A 20,430-nucleotide genomic window follows, 5' to 3' on the forward strand; every position below is an offset into this window, starting at 1 on the left:
CCTTGGTTTCCTTTCGGAAACTCCTCCTTCCAACAAGCCGTGGGATCCCGGGGCCTGGGACGGGTTAGTGATGCCCTGCCGGGGCTGTTTGAAGTCTTGCTGGATCTTCCTGGTTCCTCTTCCCCTCTGAGCCTTAACCCCCTTTCCCCACTGTGCCCTTCCAGCCCCTCCCTCCCCATCATCACCGTCCTGCCTTCTCCGCTCCACCCTCTAAGTCCCAGGTAGTAGCTCTGAAGCGTTTGAGTGGAGTGGCCCCAGGGTGATAGCTCAGGGAACAAACGAAAAACAAAAAGGAATTCAGTGAAAACATTTTTTTTTTCTTTTATGACTTACTCCTGGGTCACTTCTGCCACTGGTAAAGCCAGAACTTCTCCAACAAGAACCTTGCAAAAGTCCAGTGAATCAGTCGAATCATTCTGTGGATGCCAAAGAATATTTTGACCATAATACAGCACAGCCAGGACCTGACAACTTGTCACTTGGACTTTTTTTTAAAAACGGAGTTCTTTAGCAACCAAGTGTAGAAACATGTTCGTTGCACACACCCAAGGAGGTGAGCCCAAGCTCTCGGACAAGGATGCTGTTCTGCTGCTGCTGGTGTTGGATTTTGGATCCTGGGCCCACTGTGAGCTCTCCTGAACCCTAAAACTCCACAAGAGGAGACTGACGGTGAAACCAGCGTGGCAAAAGTCTCACCATGGGGATCCCCCTCACATAACACAAAGCGCAAATCAGCGGGATGGGGAGCAGGCTGAGCACCCATCCCCAACTCCAGACTTTCAAGGTACGACAGTGGCATGGTCATGGACACTCAGTTTCATGTGAATTTTATCAAAACAGGAAACAAAGATAATGACTAAGTTTAAAGGGCTGGACAGATGTGTCCAGTCGGAGCAGACTCAGAGTGGGCTTCAAGGACTCTGGGCATTGGGATGGCATGAGCTACTGTGTAGAGTTTAGTCTGCCTGGCGCCTTGGTAGTAGTGGCCAGTGCAGTGTCAGCAGCAACGTCCTAACCCCATTCTCTGTTTACTGCCTTTGAACAGATCTTCTTCCTTCCCTGTGCTTCGGGTCACCTCGGGTCACAACCTTGTCTGTGCTGGATTGCCTGGTCTGACCTCACAGGAAGCAAAGGGACCAGCTTTAAAGAACAACCAAACTCTGCCGGGAGGTGGGGTGCTCAGGTCCAGTAGACTCGGCACTAGCCTGCTTACCCTTCATCCATCCTGAGGCAGGGTCTGGGCGCTCTGGGGGCAAGGTAGGGCAGAGAACCAGGGCAGGAAGGTGGTACGTCTGGTCAGGGTCTGGACTGGGTGGGCCAGGCCAGGAGACCAGCACTCCTTCAGAGGTCCTCTACTCAAGTTAGCCTCTAGGTTTCAACCCACTTCTCAATTGGTTCTTGCTTTGAACTGAACTATCCCTGGGACCCCGTGTCCTGCATGGAGTCCGGGTGCCTCTAAGGCTGGCTGATCAGGGTCTGCCAGGCCAAACCCAAGAGCTGTGTTTGCCAGGCAGCTGTCCACCACTAGGATGTCTGCCAGGCTACAAAGAAGACAAGGATACTGGTTCTCACTGCTGACCTTTCTGCCATTAGCCACAGCCCCTTCACTCTTTTTCCAGCTTCCCATTCACAGTGCAGATGGCTTTGCTGCCTTTGAGGTCAAGACGGGAAGCTGGGGAGAAGGCAGGAGACCTTTTCCAGACTAGAGGCTGAGGTATGTCTTTCACGTAACCATGTCTGCCCACATTCAGTGGCCCTCCTCAGGGTGGGACAAGCTGCTCTGGAAGTTATCCTAGCAGTCTTTGCTACCCTCCTGGTCCCTGCTGCCCACCTCCTTCCCCCTTCTCACAGTGAGAGAGGATAATGTGCAAGGAAAGTATTTTTATGGATCATAAATGTATTTTAGAACAAATACGGAGAAGAAGGGTTAGAAGGGTTTATTTTATTAAATGAGCTCTGACTTGGTGACAGTGTGTGAACATTTGCAGTGTGAAGGTCTCAGGTTTCTTGGAGAAGGCACCCAGGTTTCCAAACACAGGTGTTGGGCTGTGGATGTATGAGTGTGTGTCAGGGCACGTCTTGTGTGTCCATGTGCATGTGTGTCTGTGTGTCACGTATGGGCACACAGTGGGACTTGCCAGGGCAGTTTCTAGAGAATCACTCACCCAGTTCTGACAGACATTGGCAGCAGCTGGACTTGGCATTCCTTGCTTACTGCCAGATGTGGCCAACCTCTGCCCATACCCCAAGCTCTGCAGAATGGTCTGGATGCCTGTAACAAGGCCCTTGGGGAGGTCACTTCTCATGGCCCTGGCCTAGCTGGCCACATTGGCCAAAGAGTCAGGGCCAGAGTCCGGGACCTTTGGTTGTTCTTTAAGGCACTTCCTGCCACCTTGTCCCTCAGACGCACAACACTCTGTGCTCCACATCGGTTCGGGGTGGGGGAATGATATGAATGTCACAGGAGGAGACACCTTCTGTCTTTGTTTCAAAGAAAGTTGATGTGCCATTTGTTAATATACAAGAGAAATATTGAAAATATATTGAAAAGAGCAATTTTAAATTATTTTTGGCTTATGTTGCAATATTTATTTTCTTGTATTAGGAAAGATTCCTTTGTAGAAAAAAATGTATTTTTCATTAACGCAAAAACCTATTTCTCCTTTTTGTACATTGTCCATGTTCGCTACCCTTAACGAGCAATAGAATGTATGGCTGCCTCGGGGTGGCCGGTGCCCGTGTGCCCTGCATGATTCTGTGATCCCACTACCACGTAGCTCCCAGTCCCATCCTGTCCTGCTCACTCGTGGGGGTTTCCAGAGGCTAGCTCTCACTGGAGCCTGTGGCTTCAGGACCCCCTCTGCAATCCTCGTGTGTTGGCAAACGCAGTTAATAAAGCAGTGTTTTCTGTGTTGGCTGATGTGAGGCTCTGTTGCATTGGGGAGTGGGAGAGGATGGGCTCAGTGAAACAGTGAGTGGTCCCTGAGTGTCCCAAGGAATATAGTGAGTGCTCAGTATGCACTGGGGCTGGGCTTACTTAATTTGCTTCTCAAAGCTGTCATCCCCTGGGGTTCAGAGTGGATGATGGAGCTTTGCAAAACTACACCTCTGGTAAGAGGTGAAGTTCAGCATCAAAGTCAGGACCCCTTGAGCCACCTACAGTGGGAAGGTTTGGGAGGAAATGCTGGGTGTTGTTGTTCAGTTACTAAGTCGTGTTTTACTCTCTGCGACCCCATGGGGTGGATTTGCATGCCAGGCTCCTCTGCCCTCCTCTCTGTCCTGGAGTTTGCTCAAATTCATGTCCATTGTGTTGGTGATGCTATCGAACCATTTCATCCTCTGCTGCCCCCTTCTTTTGCCTTCGATCTTTCCTAGCATCAGGGTCTTTTCTAATGAATCGGCTCTTCACATCAGGTGGCCAAAGTATTGGAGCTTCAGCTTTAGCATCCGTCCCTCCAATGAATATTCAAGGTTGATTGATTTCATTTAGGATTGACTGGTTTGATCTTCCATGCTGTCCAGGGGATTTCCAAGCGTCTTCTCAAGCACCACAATTCTAAAGCATCAATTCTTCAATGTTCAGCTGCCTTTATAGTCCGACTCTCATATCTGTACATGACTACTGAGAAAAACATAGCTTTGGCAATAATGACCTTTGTCACAAAATGATATCTTTGCTTTTTAATATACTGTCTAGGTTTGTCATAGCTTTTCTTCCAAGGATCAAGCATCTTTTAATTTCATGGCTGCAATCACCATCCGCAGTGGTTTTGGAGCCCAAGAAATAAAATCTCACTGCTTCCACTCTGGTATCTGTCCCTAGATCAGGAAAGGTTTTAATCCAGGCTTGTTTTTCACTCATTATTTCCTGAGTACTTACTTTGGACTAGACTCTGAAATATGCAGAATGAAGCCAATGTCTCTGCCCTGGGGGAGCTCACAGTCCAGCAGAGAGGCAATGAGGGAACTGGGAGGTACTGGGTAGGCCTGGATGGATGAGGTGGGGGGGGGGCACAGGAAGCAACACCATTCATGCATTCATTCATTCACTGACAATTGTCTACTGAGCATGCATCTCATTCTGCCAGTGTGCTGGGTTGTATGCTGTGAGTGGCACCAGGACCCTGCCCTCCCAGAGCTTCCAGGTAACATAGGCTTGAAGGATAACTAGTTGCTTGCCCAAGGGGAGCTGGCTGGGAGGAAGGGACAACAAGCACAGAGGGGTCCACAAGAGCAAAGTTGGATTCAACTATGCATGGAAGGGTCTTGAACCTTTTCTGAGAGTCCGAGGGGAGGAACGTGGAAAGGAGCTTAAACTGAGACTCAAGGAATATATAGCTTCTGGGGCTGCTGACTTGGTTGTGAACCACAGAGAAGTGCCCCATTTCCTCACTGATGCAGTAAACAGTGAGTCCCCAAGGGCACCTCCAGATCCAAAGTTCTGTGATTCCACAATGCAGAAGGCGGTGGAAATAAACCTGGTGTGTTTTGAGCGACTGTGGAGGAAGGTGTCCCTCACTGAGGGGCCCTATGTCTGCCACATCCCTGGGGATCAGGGAACCTTGTCTGACTGAGACGTATGTGTTCTCTCAGGGGGCTCAGCCGAGAGTGAGAAGGGCTCACTTAGCATCAACTGCAGTCAGCATGAGGTGCTGGTAGATCAGTCCCCAGGCTGAGGGGGCTCCTATGTGGCCAGCTCCCCTACCTGTGATTTGGGGCTGTCGGCTCTCTGGGCCAGCTGCCCTGGGCTCGACACCCCAGATTCTCCGTCCTCCCAGAGCCAAGGCCCACTTGGCCACAGTGCTCCAGAAGAGTGATGTAGGGGCCCCACTGCCAGGCCTGCAGCTGCAGAGCTGACCCAGCTGATAACCGTGGGGCAGGAGAGGCCGAAACACTGGTGGGCCCGAAGCAGCAACGTGCAATAGAAATGAAGCTAGAAATGAAGCGTGAGGCACAGAGGTAATTCTAGTAGCCACATTTTTAACAAGTAAAAAGGAACAGGTAAAATGAATTTAAATAACATATTTTAGTTAATCCATTGTATCCAAAATATTATCACTTGAACCTGTAATCAATATAAAATAATCATTAATGAGCCAATATACAGGAATCCAAGGGGAGGCCAGGAGTGTCCACTCCCCCCCACTTTGTTCCCACACGCATTGATTCAGCATTCATGGGGCACCAGTTGCTGGGCCCTGAGGACACTGGGAGGACCAAATGCCCCATGCATAGACCAGGCCAGTGGGGGAGACAGACTTTAATCCCATAGTCCCAAAGCCAGGTGCAGTTACACACAGACTGTGCAGCAGAGGGGAGGGACTCTTCCTCTGCCCACCCTGAACTTTGCTTGTTCTGATGAAACTCCTGCAAGGTAGGTAGGATCTGGGGCGCCATCTGCTGCCCAGCCTTGATGCCTGAGGATATGTGTTTTTGTTTTGTCTTCTTCCCCACAATTCTTTAAAAAAAGAATCCTATATAGGGGGAAAAAAAACCTGCTACATTTAATAATGTGCAACTGCTTTGTTGTAACAACAAACACAATGTTAAGGAAAAAGAAACCATTCTAAAACATTAAAAAGCAAAAAAGCGAGTTCCCTGGTGGTCTAGTGATTAGGACTTGGCACTCTTGCTGCTGGGGTTACATTCCTGGTTTCAGAACTAAGATCTCACAAGCCAAACAGCATGGCAAAAATTCCTTTTCTAGAGTATCCATGACTCCCCTGGTTCTCCAACTCAAACTCAAGGAGGCTTCTTTTTATTATTGTTAACCCCATCCCCATAGTGATTTTTGTACAGCGCTGTAGGAAAGTATGTCTAACTCAGGATCAGGAAACCGAGGTTCTAGTTTTCTGCCATTGACTTGATGTACCTCAGTTTTTCCATCTGTCAAATAGAAGACATTGGGGATACTGATTTCTTTAGGTCCTGGTGGGAAAGCCCATGGTCAGAGGATGTGGTCAGTGAGGGTCAGGTGAGAGCCTGCCAGGGCCCTTCCTTTTACCTTAAGGGCAACTGGGTAGGTGGGACTGACTGGGGCTACAGTGAGCCTCCAGACTGGACTTGGGCAGAGCTAGAGCAGGAGGAAGCTTAGGGTCATAACATTATCAGAATGCCACGGTGGCCACAGATTCATGTCACCAAGAGAGAGGTCATTAGCAGCATAGCATTAGCCATGGATGTGAACATGGAAGTGAGGCACCAGATCCAGCCCTGATGGTGACAGGGCAAAGTGCTGAGCAGGACCTGTGGGCAATGGAAGGAAGGTAAGTTATGTGTCCTGCAGGCTTGGAAGTGGGGCCCACGCCTCTCTGGAAGGGCTGGGGGTGTACGGCGGGCTCCGTGATTTGGGTGACAGCAATTGTAGGGTGGCTTGCCCAGGTTTAGGGGTTTGTGTTCAGTGGGCAATCCGCCTTATTCTACCCCCATCTTTAGTTACCCTTAGCTATCTGTGGCCATTCAAGTCCAGAAAATTCATCCAGGAATGCACCACACATGAGAAAGTGACTAGAAATGGATTCGTGTGGGCTTTGGGGTAAAGGAGAATTAGGGACTGTGTTTTGGACTTCCCTGGTGGCTCAGAGGTTAAAGCGTCTGCCTCCAATGCGGGAGACCTGGGTTTGATCCCTGGGTCGGGAAGATCCCCTGGAGAAGGAAATGGCAAACCACTCCAGTATTCTTGCCTGGAGAATCCCATGGACGGAGGAGCCTGGCAGGCTACAGTCCACGGGGTCGCAAAGAGTCGGACACGACTGAGCGACTTCCCTTTCCCTTTGGCCCTTTCTGGGCCTCAGTTTCCGTATCTGTGAAGTGAGGATGAGCGTTCCTGCTGGGCGCCCCCCATGCATGGTGGCTGAAAGTGGACCAAAGTGAGCCTGGATGTGCGGTGATTAGAATGAGGAACCACTGTGAGAGGAGGGGGACGGAGGTTAAGGCAGAGGGCGCCCTGACGCCGGCAGGCAGACTAGAGAGGCCAGGAGGCCAGAGAGATTTGTTCACTGAAGCTCCGCTGTTCTCATGGGCCGCCCCGTGCCCAACCGAGGCACTGGTGGCCTGGGGGTAGGGCAGGGGAAGGTCACGTGCTGCCTGCGTTGGGGGGCCGGCCCAGGGCGGGTTGGAAGCATCTGGCGGTCATCCGGGACACCGCTCACGTGACACCGCTCGCGTGCCAACTGAGCCAATCAGCTGCCTGCGCCTGAAACACACCCACCTTCCCAGCATTCTGGGTTCCTTCGCGGCCATTCTGAAACGGTATAAGCCGAGGTAGCTGAATTCTCCTGTTCTTCACCCCTTCACCCCACCCGCTGTTGCGGGGAAGGAACGTTGCATTGCTAGGGACGGAATGTTGGGATCAACCTGAAACTCAGAAGAGCAGCAGGGTTTGTAGGAGGAGCCAAAAAGGAAGAGTGACTCAGCAAAATAAACCGTCACCTGTGGATATTCTGAACTGCTATTTTGGGACTCTGGGTGACTGCCTGGCTCTGGTAACAGGTGCTTGGTATACAAAACCGTGTTTCCCACATGCCCGCCGTAATTATTTATGCTCCTCAGCTTACGGAAGGAGTTGCCGTAGGCGGTCCCCGATAGCTGCGTCGTCCACTGTTAGACTCCTAAATGAATTCATGGCAAAGGAAGCAGTGTGCCCTGAAGGGCCATCAGGAACCAGAGGGGATGCTCAAGTTTTAGGGACCCCTCTGCCCTCCAGGAGCACCTTCCTTCTGGTCAAGAAGGGGTACAGGACCAGTACCGACCAGCATTATCAATCCTGGTTCCTGCTCAGGCCTCAGCTAAGGGGCCTCATCTGGATGATACCTCAGGGTTTACGTGGTTAGGGGGGCATGAAAGCTCGTCTTGCCCACCACCTTCTCTAGGACAGCCTCTGAATTCTAGTGACAGAGAGCCTGTCATTTTGTAAGCAACTCATTGCTAAGCCGTCCATATTAAGTTTAAAACGTCTTCCTTAAATTCAGCTGTAATTGTTGCCTTGAAACATGATGTTTCTATTCACAGACTGTTTTGAGCCCTGGAGCCACAGAGATCAAGTCCGGTCCAGTGTTCACTGGGCAGTCAGTCCTTAGAGTGTGTGAGGAGTTAGGGTACCTTGCCCACTTGACTTTTCAAGTTCAGGACTTTACTAGGGGATTAGAAGGCAGGGTATTCTCAGCTACTTCTATTATGCCTCTCCTGTTTGATGGATGGAACCATCAGATCCCCACACTGTGCAGACAAAGCCAGTCCCCAGGTAAGAGGTTCGTGGAGAAGGGGGATCAGAGAGGGACAGTTGGGGTCTCCCAGCAGTACCCTCAGGGAGCCCCAACCCTTCATCCCCTTAGCCTGATGTCTTTTATTGAATAGGTTGGCAATACTGGCTGTGTTAACAATGTTGTGGTAGTTTCAAGTGGACAGCAAAGGGACTCAGCCATAGGTATGCATGTATCCATTCTCCCCCAAACTCCCCTTGCGTCCAGGCTGCCATATAACATTGAGCAGAGTTCCCTGTGCAACATCCACCCTGTGTTATTTGTAATTTGACCTCAAACCTGTGTCTTCCTTGTCACTAGCACACATTCTGGTATGCATGCTCATTGTGGCATTTTGGGGACACACGTCTGTACAGATGTTCCCAACTTCAAATAGCCTATTCCTGATCTCATGGCCCCATGAGCAGGCTCTCCTGGTGGATCTCTGGCTCCTGCCTTGGGTTGGAAAATGTGGTCATACATCATAAACTGTTGGTTTTGGAATCAGTGTTAGAAGTAGCCTACTTTGACAGGTGAAAAATGGGTTGAAAGATGGGAAAGAACCCTGCTCTCCTGCCTTCTGTTTAGGCCTCATGTTCTTGTCTTTTCCTCCACTGACATCTGCGTAATACACTCTCCACACAGCACCTCTTCAGGCTCTGGGCTCTACCAGCCCCAGATCACAGCGTGCCGTTTTCTGCTGTGCCTTCGTCTTTGCTGCTCTGTCTGCTTACACTCACCTTGTTCACCCCTTCTTTACTAAACAGTTTATATGCCTTCAAGATTCAGCTCTGGTGCCCCCTTTTTAGAAACCTCGATGGTGTTTGAGGGCCTTTCCCTTTTGCCTTCCATGGTGCCTTGGGCAGATGGCTGCCCATTTTTCATTGTTCCATGTAAGTCCCCACCAAGGAGGTGTTGAAATGCCAGCTGACTGACTGGCTCGCAGAAGGGCAGACAGAAAGTGTGGCCACCTGTCCCAACCCGAACCCAACACCTGCACAGTACTTGCAAAAGACCTGGTGATAACTAATAGTTTTCACACATTAAGGCTTTATGTGTAAAAGAGAGGAAACAAACCCAGTGAGTAGGGACCCTCTCTCATATTTTGCCCAGCCCAGCCCTGCACATGGAGCAGTGAGCAAGGCCGCCAACATGTCAGGTAATCAGAAACTGCTTCTCCAAAGAGGAAGGCAGAGTGAGGCTTCAGAATCCAAGAGGGGTCCCCCTGCCGTCAGACTGCCAGAGGATTGTGGATTCTGAACCTGGCCCCAAATAGAAGCTGAGGTGGAGAAAAATTCAGGCTGGTCTCAAAATAGCTTTTTGCCCCTGCGTCTACTACCCTGAAGTCAGAAAACAAAGTAGTGTTGCATGGTTTCCTTCAGGAACTGTCAGACTTGTTTCCCCTTACAGTGGAGCCCCTAGTTGCAAATAAGCTCTGGGGCCCATAACAGGGCTGGAACTCACCTATTCTGTGCCTTACTCAAAGAAGGGCTCTTGGCCATTCGGGTCTCGAAAGAGAAGTCCGTAGAATGGAGAGAAGTCAACGTGCTCTTCTCCAGACTGCAATCAATCTGGTGTGGCTTCCTAGTCAGGAGATAGATCTAGAGACCTCAACCCAAACCCAAGGACTAGGAGAGAACCCTAAAAATGGTGCTGTAATGGTAATGTTTATAATCTCTCTAGTTTCTGGGATTTTCCTAATCCTGGATGAAATGAGACTACAACTCCATTGATGAGGTTCACATTCTCCTTTTAGCTCAAGAAAGGAGTAAACAAATAGCTTCATTTTGACCCCCAAGTGTTTCTCTCTCTCTGTTCACCTGTACCTCACCTCCAATTATTTCTTCCCCTTGTTTACTTTTAACAGCCATGAAACATGACACCTCTGAAGATTTTGACTGGAGGACTGTTACCCATTAACCCAGGCCCTTTCAATATGATCAGGTAAGAAAGCTCTTCTGTTTCTTTTTGCAACGTCACCAGCTTGTTTGTAGTGGCATGGTGCCATCACTGAACTCAGTGACTTTAATAAGCATGTTAAATGGTTCACTGTACTGCCTCCAAACAAAATCTACATTCCAAAGCAAGGCTTCCTTTGTTTACCACATAATAGCCAGAAAATTATTGAGTTTTGGTGTCTAAATAAATCAAGTTAAGAGGCTTTGTAAACACAGGCTTTGACCTTTGTCAACTAACTTAATACCCAGCTGAATCCTTTATAAGGGCCTGTTTTTGGGACATTTGTTTTAATCATCAGGTTTCTAAGTTGTTGTTCTCACCTTTCAATTAGGAGGATGGTGGCCACCACCCGAAGGGCTTCTTTTATACTGTTTCCTAGTTCCCCTATTCCCCACAAGGTTCTTTTCACACTCTTTCGGGGGCTGTGATGTTGCATTGCTTTACCTTTAGTACAAATGTCAGATATTTTGTGCTGTGTGCTTTGCTAAGTCGCTTCAGTCATGTCCAACTATGTGAGCCTCTATGGACTGTAGCTCCCCCAGACTCCTCTGTCCAAGGGATTCTCCAGGCAAGAATACTGGAGTGGATTGCCATGCCCTTCTCCAGGGGATACTCCCGACCCAGGGATCAAACCCGTGTCCTTTATGTCTCCTGTATTGGCAGGTGGGTTCTTTACCACTCACGCCACCTGGGAAGCCCATCAGATAGTCTAGTGGGATATTATGTAACTAAATTCAAGAAAATGAGGTAAATAAACTGGATTTTTTTCCATTTTAAAAACTTGTTTTTAATTGAAGGATAATTGCTTTACAGTATTGTGTTGTTTTCTGCCATACATCAACATGAATCAGCCATAGGTATACACATGTCCCCTTCCTCTTAAACTTCCCTCCCACCTCCCCGCCTCATCCAACCCCTCTAGGTTGTCACAGAGCACCAGTTTGCGCTCCCTGCCTCATGTAGCAAATTCCCACTGACTGTCTTACATATGGTAATGTATAAGTCTCCATGCTCCTGTCTCAGTTTGTCCCACCCTCTCTTTCCCCCACTGTGTCCACAAGCCTGTTCTCTATGTCTGCATCTCCACTGCGGCTTTGCAGTAGGTTTCAGTACCATCTTTCTATTCCATGTATGTGCGTTAATATACGATATTTGTTTTTCTGACTTACTTCATTCTGTATAATAGGCTCTAGGTTCACTACCTCATTAGAACTGACTCAAATGTTTTCTTTTTTATGACTGAGTATATTCCATTGTATATATGTACCACAACTTCTTTATCCATTCATCTGTTGATGGACATCTGTTAATAGGTTGCTTCCACATTCTAGCTCTTATAAATAGTGCTGCAGTGAACATTGGGGTACATGTTTCAATTACGGTTTTGTCAGGGTATGTGCTCTCAGGGTAGTGGGATTGTTGGGTCATATAGTAGTTTCATTCTTGTTTTTTTACAGAATCTCCATACTGTTCTCCATAGGGGCTGTATCAATTTACATTCCCACCAACAGTACAAGAGAGTTCCCTTTTCTCCACACCCTCTCCAGCATTTATTGTTTGTAGACTTTTTGATGATGGTCATTTTGACGAATGTGAGGTGATAACCTCATTGTAGTTTTGGTCTGCATTTCTTTAATAATGAGTGATGTTGAGTATCTTTTCATGTGTTTATTAGCCATCTGTATGTCTTATTTGGAGAATGTCTGAATAAACTGGATTTTTATTTTCTTAGCATTTATCCCTTCACTACATTCACTGTCTACTTGTTAGTTTCAGTTCAACAAATAATTTGAGTGCATGCTAAATCTCTGTTTGATGGACTCAATGATAATTGGACTTCCCTGGTGGCTCAGATGGTAAGGTGTCTGCCTACAATGTGGGAGACCTGGGTTAAATCCTTGGGTCGGGAAGATCTCTTGGAAAAGCAATGGCAACCCACTCCAGTATTCTTGCCTGGAAAATCCCATGGATGGAGGATCTTGGTAGGCTACAGTCCATGGGGTCACAAAGAGTCGGACATGACTGAGCGACTTCACTTCACTTCACTGGTAATAGAATCATGACTGGTTATGTTAAAAGAGTTAACACAAAGCCTTATGTCATCCTGCACATTGTTAGTGGAAAGGTTAAAGGAATGGCTGTATAAAGTTTTGTTTGTTAATATTTATTTATTTGGCTGCATCAGGTCTTAGTTGTGACCTGCAGGATTTTTTGTTGCTGTGCATGGACCGTCTAGCTCTGGTGCATGGGCTCAGTAGTTGAGGGGCTTGGGCTTAGTTGCTCCACCACATGTGGGAATCTTAGTTCTCCAGTTGGGGGTCAACCTGCATCCCCTGTGTTACAAGGTATATTCTTAACCACTGGACCACCACGGAAGTCCTTAGAAAGGTCTTATAGTTGGATTTAAGTCTCAAAAGTAGCTTGATAATCCTTACCAAAATGATAATTTTTCATTTGCACCTGAGTTGAAAACATTCTGCTACCTGGGCTTTCAGTGATTCTGAATTGTAGCCAAGGTTGAGAACCACCAGCTACAGGTTACAGTGATGTGCATGCATGTTCAGTTGCTAATTTGTATGTGATTCTTTGCCACGGCATGGACTGTAGTGAACCAGGCTCCTCTGTCCATGAGATTTCCCAGGGAAGAATACTGGAGTGGGTTGCAGTTTCCTGCTCCATGGGATCTTCCTGACCCAGGGACTGAACCTGTGTCTCCTCATTGGCCAGCAGGTTCTTTACCACTGAGCCACCAGGGAAGCTCTACATTGATGTAGGATTTACTACTGAATGAATTCTCAGAAAAAAAATTTTTTTTTTCTTCTCTAATTAGCCAGTGATCATTTAGTGTTATTAGTACTTAGTGGTATATTACTGTTTCCCCTAAATGAAAATCTACACATTCTGGCATCAGAAAAACCTGAGAAACTTGTCGAAGATTTGTATGCTTGCCTTCCACTCCACCCCAGATTTACTGAATCACAGTTTTTGGTGGGATTTTTTTTTTCTCTAGTGTTTTTTTTTTTTTAAAGTCCTCCCCCACCCCTAGGAGATTCTGATGCATTCTAAAGCTTGAGAACCTTGATGTAGATGAAACCAACCAAATGCTTATTTTTCACATTTCAACTGAGTCAGCATTGTATAAGTCCTACTACAGTGTGCTTATAAGCTTTTTCCAGTCTTACAAAGCAAATTAGGCCTCAGTTCCTTGGAATCCTTGCACAGAGGGCACATTCTATAACCTTAGTAATTTCAAAGTTCAAGAAATTTCTAATAAGCACAATAAAAACTATTAGATGATAAAAACGGGACCTGACACCAGAGTGTTTCAAAGACCAGGTAATTATTTTATTTTTCTGACACTCAAATCATAGGGGGTAAAAAGATAGTAGAACATAATCAAAATAACACACAAACACAATTCAAGAACATTTAACCATCTGTTATAGCTGTTCTTTGTAAAATACATAAAGGTAAACAGAAACATCTTTATATAAATTAATGCTTAACAATCTGTATACACTGTAAAACAATTGTTAAAATTCACACTAAGATACTAGTGCAAGCAGTGGTGTACAAAAGTGCAAACAAAGTTAGTGATGAAAAACTTATCACCGACTTACCACTTCAGCATACTCTGCATTCAGCCAAATACTAAAGGCCTCACCACAGAAAACACTTTGATCACTTTGAAAGTTACCTGACTACATTCACCCTGAGTGCTCTTGCCTCAGTATGGCAATAGATTATGAGTTCAGGTTAGGAGCAGCACCAGGGAATCCAGAAACCCAGGTGAAGTTGGCCATTCTGATGTGAATCTTTTCCAAAGATGATAATTCTCCATGAAATCACTCAAAAGCCTTTCCCATTTCTGTCTTAAAATCTATTTGGAGTGGGGGCACTCCTGAAACAAAGTTTACTTTAAATAAATTTGCTTACCTTACTGTGATTAATTTGGATTCGGTTTAAAGGTGTGGTCAAAGCCCAGAATAATCAGAGGTATTAAATATATTATCTATTTAATGTTTTAAATTGTGAAGACAAAAATTAGTTGATTCAAAACTGCATCTTCAATAGATGGTCAATAGTTGGTCAAATCAACAGAGGTCAATTCCCTTTATACTCAGGGATTTCCAGGTATGGGCTGGGGGTATGTGAGGGGGAATGGCTATAGGGTTCAAGAGTAGAAACATGGTTTTAACAAAATCCCAATCACTTTATGCAGATGCACAGCCCCATATTTTTAAAAGCTTGTTCTTTTTTGGTTAAAAAGCACTAATTTGCATTTCAAAAGGACAGTGATTAGAAAGACCAGAAACGTTAATATTGGGCTTTGAGAATTTAGTCCTTAATATAAAATATGTTTTCTGAACTCTTAACTATTTATTAAAAAAAAAAAGTTAAAGGTTTATAGAAACCTCTAATTTCTTATTAATTTTATCCAGAAATTTATATTTGCTAATCTCATTTTTTCATGTTGTCTTGGAGATTTTTTTGAAACTTCACCAACTTTTACATATATTTAAAATGATTCAAACAATGTACTCTAAATCAACACACGATATTCTGAGAGACTTTCTTTTATATTAGCTTTGTCAGTATACGCTGATCAAAATTTATTTGGCAATAGAAGCCTTGCAAACTTCAGTCATGTAAGTGACTAACAAGACTGAAATGCTACATTGAGTCACATACCAAATGCAGGTTCAGAAATTGTAAACCTGTCTGCTGAAGCTAAAATCATCAACTAGAGGTATTCTGTTTTTAATGACGGAACTTGTGAAAATGCTGGATTTTGAATGGGGTTAATCAAATCATTTTGCAGAAGACAAGAAACACTTTTATCGCAGTTATTACTCTATTTCAGTGATTTACAGGTAGTTTATGTGCTGGAAAGCACTACGTGTAGTGTGAGCCAGTTGAAAACTAAAGAAAAGAACATTCTGTGTTTATGCTGTAAACCACAGTAAAGTTGTGTATGTACACAGGCACACAAAACTAAAATTTAGATCTATGCAGGCAATCTCTGAATTCATACTTCTTTGGCACTCAAGGATACTGGATTAACTAAGTCAACAGTGAAGAATATTTTTCATATTCTTCAGGGAATATCTGTGCCCAATTTTTAAAAATGCTATAATCGCCAGTCTAAAAATTCAAGATAAACTGAAATCCATCAATTTAACCAGTTACAGAAAAGTATAACTAATAGCAGTCATTGAAACAAGTGTGGGGTTAAGAATCTTTTTAAAAATATGAAAGCCAGCTGAGGCCATCTGTTTTTAGAGTTTTGGACTTAAGATTTTAAAACATCTTTTGAGCACTTTCTGATGTATATGGAATCCAGTCTTAACTTGTATATAATAGTGTTAATTACATTTTCACACTTTACAGAGGGAAGAACAAAATTAACTACACTTACTCCCAAAATACTCCACAAATGTACACACTTGCACAGGCACATACAGAGTATATGTTTTTCCCACGTGCTTTTGCCATTTCTTGGCATTCTCTTAACTTGCTTCTGATGGAAGCAGTGACTCGGTACGTTTTCTGAAGAGCTCTCAGAGCTGGATGATAAGCCCAGTGGCTGGGGAACTCTTGAGGCCCATCTCCCTGGAGCTGGCAGGAAAGTGAAGCTTCATTTCCAGAGGTTCAGACTCTTAAATCATTGGGAAAATATCCACAGTTTAGCTGTGGTCCACAAAGTGACTGTTCCTTTGATCCCAGTGACAGACCTAGAATGAGAGTTCTGGAACAAGAGAGTTTGTGCCAGAAAGCAAATCCCCTCTAGAGAAACCAGTAAGCTTTTTCTTTTAAACGAATTTATAACACAGATAATTAACTTCTCAATTATCACAATAGATACTAGGAAATACTTGAAGAAAAGCATGTCCCTGTAAATATTGAAAACAGATACCATCAACAAGAGGCAATTACTTTGAATAAGGCTTAATTCTGTTCAGTCAAGATGTTATAAATGAGAACTTTAAACATATCTGGCAGGATAAACCAAGAGGCTGAATGTCATTTCCTACTTTTCCTTGGTGTTACTGATGTTTTTAGGTAGGGAGAAAGCTTTTTTATTTTCCTTTAGAAGGAAGCTGAAAATGAAACAGAAGAGCTGAATTCCTAAAACCAAATGTCATGATGAAATGACCTTGTTGGTTCAGCTAACTAGTAATTCCTTCCAGGCATATCTTTCAATCTTTATTTGCTTCATATACAAGATTATATTATTGATGACAGAAAGGATTATAGTTAACTCTGATTTGGACAAGAGCTAGAGAAAACAGTAATTCTGATATTAAAATTACTCTTAATGGAATTAGAGCAATCTATTCTCAACAGAATTGGTTAAATATACTGTAAAACCTCAGTTTATGACCAAGAGAGGAAATCTTAAGCTTGAGAGTCTTTAAAAATAAATATTTGGCACTTGTCTTTCAACTAATTATGGGAATCTCAGACATATGGGAAAAAAGGAATTCAATTTCTTAAGAAATTAAAATGCTTTAAAAAGCTAACCAAAATCTGATTAGAAAATCTTATCAGTGAGGCTTGTAGACACTATCATGTGGCAAGCATGGTATCAAAAAACAAAAGCCTTTGTGTTGTAAAGAGCTGGTTGAGAATAACTCAGAAAAAAGAAAATTAAATACATGGATTCATTTTCTTTCCACCAAGAAATAAAATATACCCAAAATGCAAAAGAGCCATAGGACAGGAACAAAATCTTCAAATATCTCAGTGACAACTGAAGCAGAACACGCTTTCTTTATCCTCAGATGCAGACCTCCACCATGCAACTGCACAATACCCTACATGTCACTTGCCCTGCTGAGTACCATTAAGTACCATTAAGTAAGACTGGGGAGTACCTCTAAGTGTGGGGTGACTGGTGCCTGTCATTATTTTTGGTGAAGAGGCAGATTACCAAACTGGGTGCCATTAAGACTGGAGCACTTCAGAATTAGACAACTGGGACTGGCTTATCAAACCAAAAATTAACCTTGGGTTGTACCATAATATGTGCTTTTCTTCAGAAGGCCGATCTCACAGGGACTAGGACATGGACCCCATCAGCACTGGTAATGGTAGTGTTACAGATAAAAATATACATGATTCAGAGATAAATGTGGTATAAGGTGCAACCAAACACAACTTGTCTCTAGATAAATGCAAAAGCCTTTAGGGACTTAAACATTATCCTAAACATTCTAAAGCAATCTCCTTTCCCCACAACCCTCTCATATATTTAATATTAAATATGCAAAACTTAAGAGCATACTAGCCAGAGAAGACACATTAAAATGAAACATTTGCCCAACAAGGATGCCAAACATTAGGGTTTGTTTTATTGCATGACGTTTGCATAAGAAAAAAATAATTGAAACTGTAAGGCATCATGCAATCATTAATAAGCTTATTATTAACTGCTTACTAAAGATAGGTGGACATATAATCTAAAATTTAAAAACTAGTTCCAAAAAATTACATAAAAAATTTAACATGATGAGCTTTTAAATATGGTTGATATTTGTAGTTTCATGTTGTTAAAAAGTGCTTCAAATGTCGTCTGGAAAGTTGCTGTTCAAAAATGGTGCTGGGGGTAATGTCACATTATAAACTGTAAAAACTAAGTATTTTTATGGAATTAGAAAGCTAACGTTGTGATATTCAAACTTATTTGAATCAGTTTTCAATTCTCACTCAAATTAAGTTGATAAAATATTAATAATCTAAAAAATATCTGTTTTCTAACCAACAATAAAAGTCTATTGAATTCAAGTTATGCATGTTGAGTGATCAAATCTCTGAGTAGGCCTGAATGGTGAGACCTGGAACTGATGTGGGCTGGTGTTAATCAATATACTGTGCCATCCAGCGGAAGCCTTCTCCGTAGCCTTGTCTTTTGAGCACACTGCACATGAAAACTTCTAAGGGCCGGGCATTCAGTTCTTTCAGAGATACACTGCCCTAGGAGAGAAGATGGGCATTATGTTGGGTGACCTCTTAAAGAAATAAAAGCCCTACTCCCTAGGAGAGCTGCAGTTCATACACCTTAGAACAAAGGGTGACTGTGATAAAGCCATGGCTGTTTGGCACCTAAGTCCCTTCCCCTGAACACATAGGGCACCTCCTCTCACTCTACTGTAGGACAGATGTCCATTTAGTGTGGATAGAGGTGAGCCTGTGAGGTGCACAAGAATGAAAAGAATCTGTGACTTCGAAAAAATTCAAGTTACCTGGGAAACTGGCTGCGCTAATATTAAAAACAGACATTCTGTGAGTAGATTTATGACCTAAGAAGGCAATTCTTAAAATTAATGTGGATTTGACTGTTAAAAAGAAGACACAGAAAATAGACCAAATCTACCTTATCTAACATAACAGTCTCCTTCCCTAGGCTGCCATATTGCTCTACTCTGGGATTTTTCAATACTAAGGTCCTTCCCCAAAACAAATCCTAGTAAAAATGAATGCAAAAATAATGTGTGTTAAAGCTTAATTATGAAGTATATGTCCTGAAAACCCCGCAACTTTGCTATAGCCAAGTATACATTTCATTTTTATCTGTGGTGAACTCAGGGCTTAAACACTGAACTGGGGGCCTAAACGCACTACTGGTATGCTTAAACATTCAAATATATTATTTAGTGACCAATTCTGAAAAATTATGACAAAACTTTGAAAGCTTTCATTAAGTTTCCTATATGCATAGGCTGTGACATTTTTTATATCACCAAGAAAAGGTTGGTGATACTTCCAATACTTTGGCCACCTGATGCGAAGAAATGACTCACTGGAAAAGACCCTGATGCTAGGGAAGATTGAAGGCGTGAGGAGAAGGGGACAACAGAGGATGAGATGGTTGTATGGCATCACTGACTTGAGGGACAGGAGTCTGAACAAGCTCTGGGAGTCGGTGATGGACAGGGAAGCCTGGTGTGCTGCAGTCCATGAGGTCGCAAAGAGTCGGACGTGACTGAGCGACTGAACTGAACCGAAGAAAAGGTTTCATTTCATTCAGTGGTAGGAAGAAAATAAATGAGGACATTCAAAAAAGACCCAAATGTACCAATGACACTTTTTAAGAAGAAAATGAAAATGGGCTTGTGAGGTTGGACAATAGTTAATTTAAAGACATCTGGTTGGACACCTGAAACTAGTATAATATATGTCAGTTGAGTTCAGTCGCTCAGTCGTGTCCGACTCTTTGCGACCCCATGAATTGCAGCACGCCAGGCCTCTCTGTCCATCACCAACTCCCGGAGTCTACCCAACCCCATGTCCATCGAGTCGGTGATGCCATCCAACCATCTCATCCTCTGTCGTCCCCTTCTCCTCCCGCCCCCAATCCTACCCAGCATTAGGGTCTTTTCCAATGAGTCAACCCTTCGCATGAGGTGGCCAAAGTATTGGCGTTTCAGCTTCAACATCAGACCTTCCAATAAACACCCAGGATTGATCTCTTTTAGGATGGATTGATTGGATCTCCTTGCAGTCCAAGGGACCCTCAAGAGTCTTCTCCAACACCACAGCTCAAAAGCATCAATTCTTCGGCGCTCAGCTTTCTTCACCGTCCAACTCTCACATCCATACATGACCACTGGAAAAACCATAGCTTTGACTAGACAGACTTTTGTTGGCAAAGTAATGTCTCTGCTTTTAAATACGCTATCTAGGTTGGCCATAACCTTCCTTCCAAGGAGTAAGCGTCTTTTAATTTCATGGCTGCAGTCACCATCAGCAGTGATTCTGGAGCCCCAAAAAATAAAGTCTGACACCGTTTCCACTGTTTCCCCATCTATTTCCCATGAAGTGATGGGACCAGATGCCATGATCTTAGTTTTCTGAACGTTGAGCTTTAAGCCAACTTTTTCACTCTCCTCTTTCACCTTCATGAAGAGGCTCTTTAGTTCTTCTTCACTTTCTGCCATAAGGGTGGTGTCATCCGCATATCTGAGGTTATTGATATTCCTCCCGGCAATCTTGATTCCAGCTTGTGTTTCCTCCAGCCCAGCGTTTCTCATGATGTACTCTGCATATAAGTTAAATAAGCAGGGTGACAATATACAGCCTTGATGTACTCCTTTTCCTATTTGGAACCAGTCTGTTGTTCCATGTCCAGTTCTAACTGTTGCTTCCTGACCTGCATACAGGTTTCTCAAGAGACAAGTAAGATGGTCTGGTATTCCCATCTCTTTCAGAATTTTCCACAGTTTATTGT

The 20,430-nt window shown here is 44.2% G+C and overlaps 3 protein-coding genes across 19 annotated transcripts in view; 2 read left to right on the plus strand and 1 right to left on the minus strand.

The window, feature by feature from the left end:
- JADE2 (jade family PHD finger 2) overlaps window positions 1-2,920 on the plus strand; it is a 143,961-nt gene extending 141,041 nt beyond the window's left edge. For 5 of the 7 annotated variants that reach the window (XM_081502866.1, XM_081502868.1, XM_081502867.1 and 2 more), the window contains one exon: window positions 366-2,920. In XM_081502866.1, the coding sequence (XP_081358992.1) occupies window positions 366-401 (36 nt within the window). In that variant the 3' untranslated portion in view covers window positions 402-2,920. Of the gene's footprint in view, window positions 1-361 lie in introns of all 7 variants that reach the window. The other 2 variants (XM_081502861.1, XM_081502876.1) reach the window with 1 other exon arrangement.
- A 4,316-nt stretch (window positions 2,921-7,236) lies between these two features.
- The window catches only part of SEC24A (SEC24 homolog A, COPII component), a 111,560-nt gene continuing 98,366 nt past the window's right edge, over window positions 7,237-20,430 (plus strand). For 2 of the 6 annotated variants that reach the window (XM_081502903.1, XM_081502907.1), the window contains exons 1-2: window positions 7,237-7,491; window positions 10,108-10,184. The gene's annotated coding sequence lies outside the window, so the exon portion shown is untranslated. Of the gene's footprint in view, window positions 8,243-10,107; window positions 10,185-20,430 lie in introns of all 6 variants that reach the window. The other 4 variants (XM_081502902.1, XM_081502908.1, XM_081502904.1 and 1 more) reach the window with 4 other exon arrangements.
- SAR1B (secretion associated Ras related GTPase 1B) overlaps window positions 13,523-20,430 on the minus strand; it is a 30,611-nt gene continuing 23,703 nt past the window's right edge. For 2 of the 6 annotated variants that reach the window (XM_081502921.1, XM_081502923.1), the window contains one exon: window positions 13,523-15,858. In XM_081502921.1, coding sequence (XP_081359047.1) covers window positions 15,838-15,858 — 21 coding nt within the window. In that variant the 3' untranslated portion in view covers window positions 13,523-15,837. Of the gene's footprint in view, window positions 18,177-20,430 lie in introns of all 6 variants that reach the window. The other 4 variants (XM_081502919.1, XM_081502920.1, XM_081502917.1 and 1 more) reach the window with 2 other exon arrangements.

This window comes from Giraffa tippelskirchi, chromosome 6, assembly GCF_054371585.1.
Source record: "Giraffa tippelskirchi isolate mGirTip1 chromosome 6, T2T-mGirTip1v1.2.pri, whole genome shotgun sequence".
Lineage (NCBI taxonomy): Eukaryota > Metazoa > Chordata > Mammalia > Artiodactyla > Giraffidae > Giraffa > Giraffa tippelskirchi.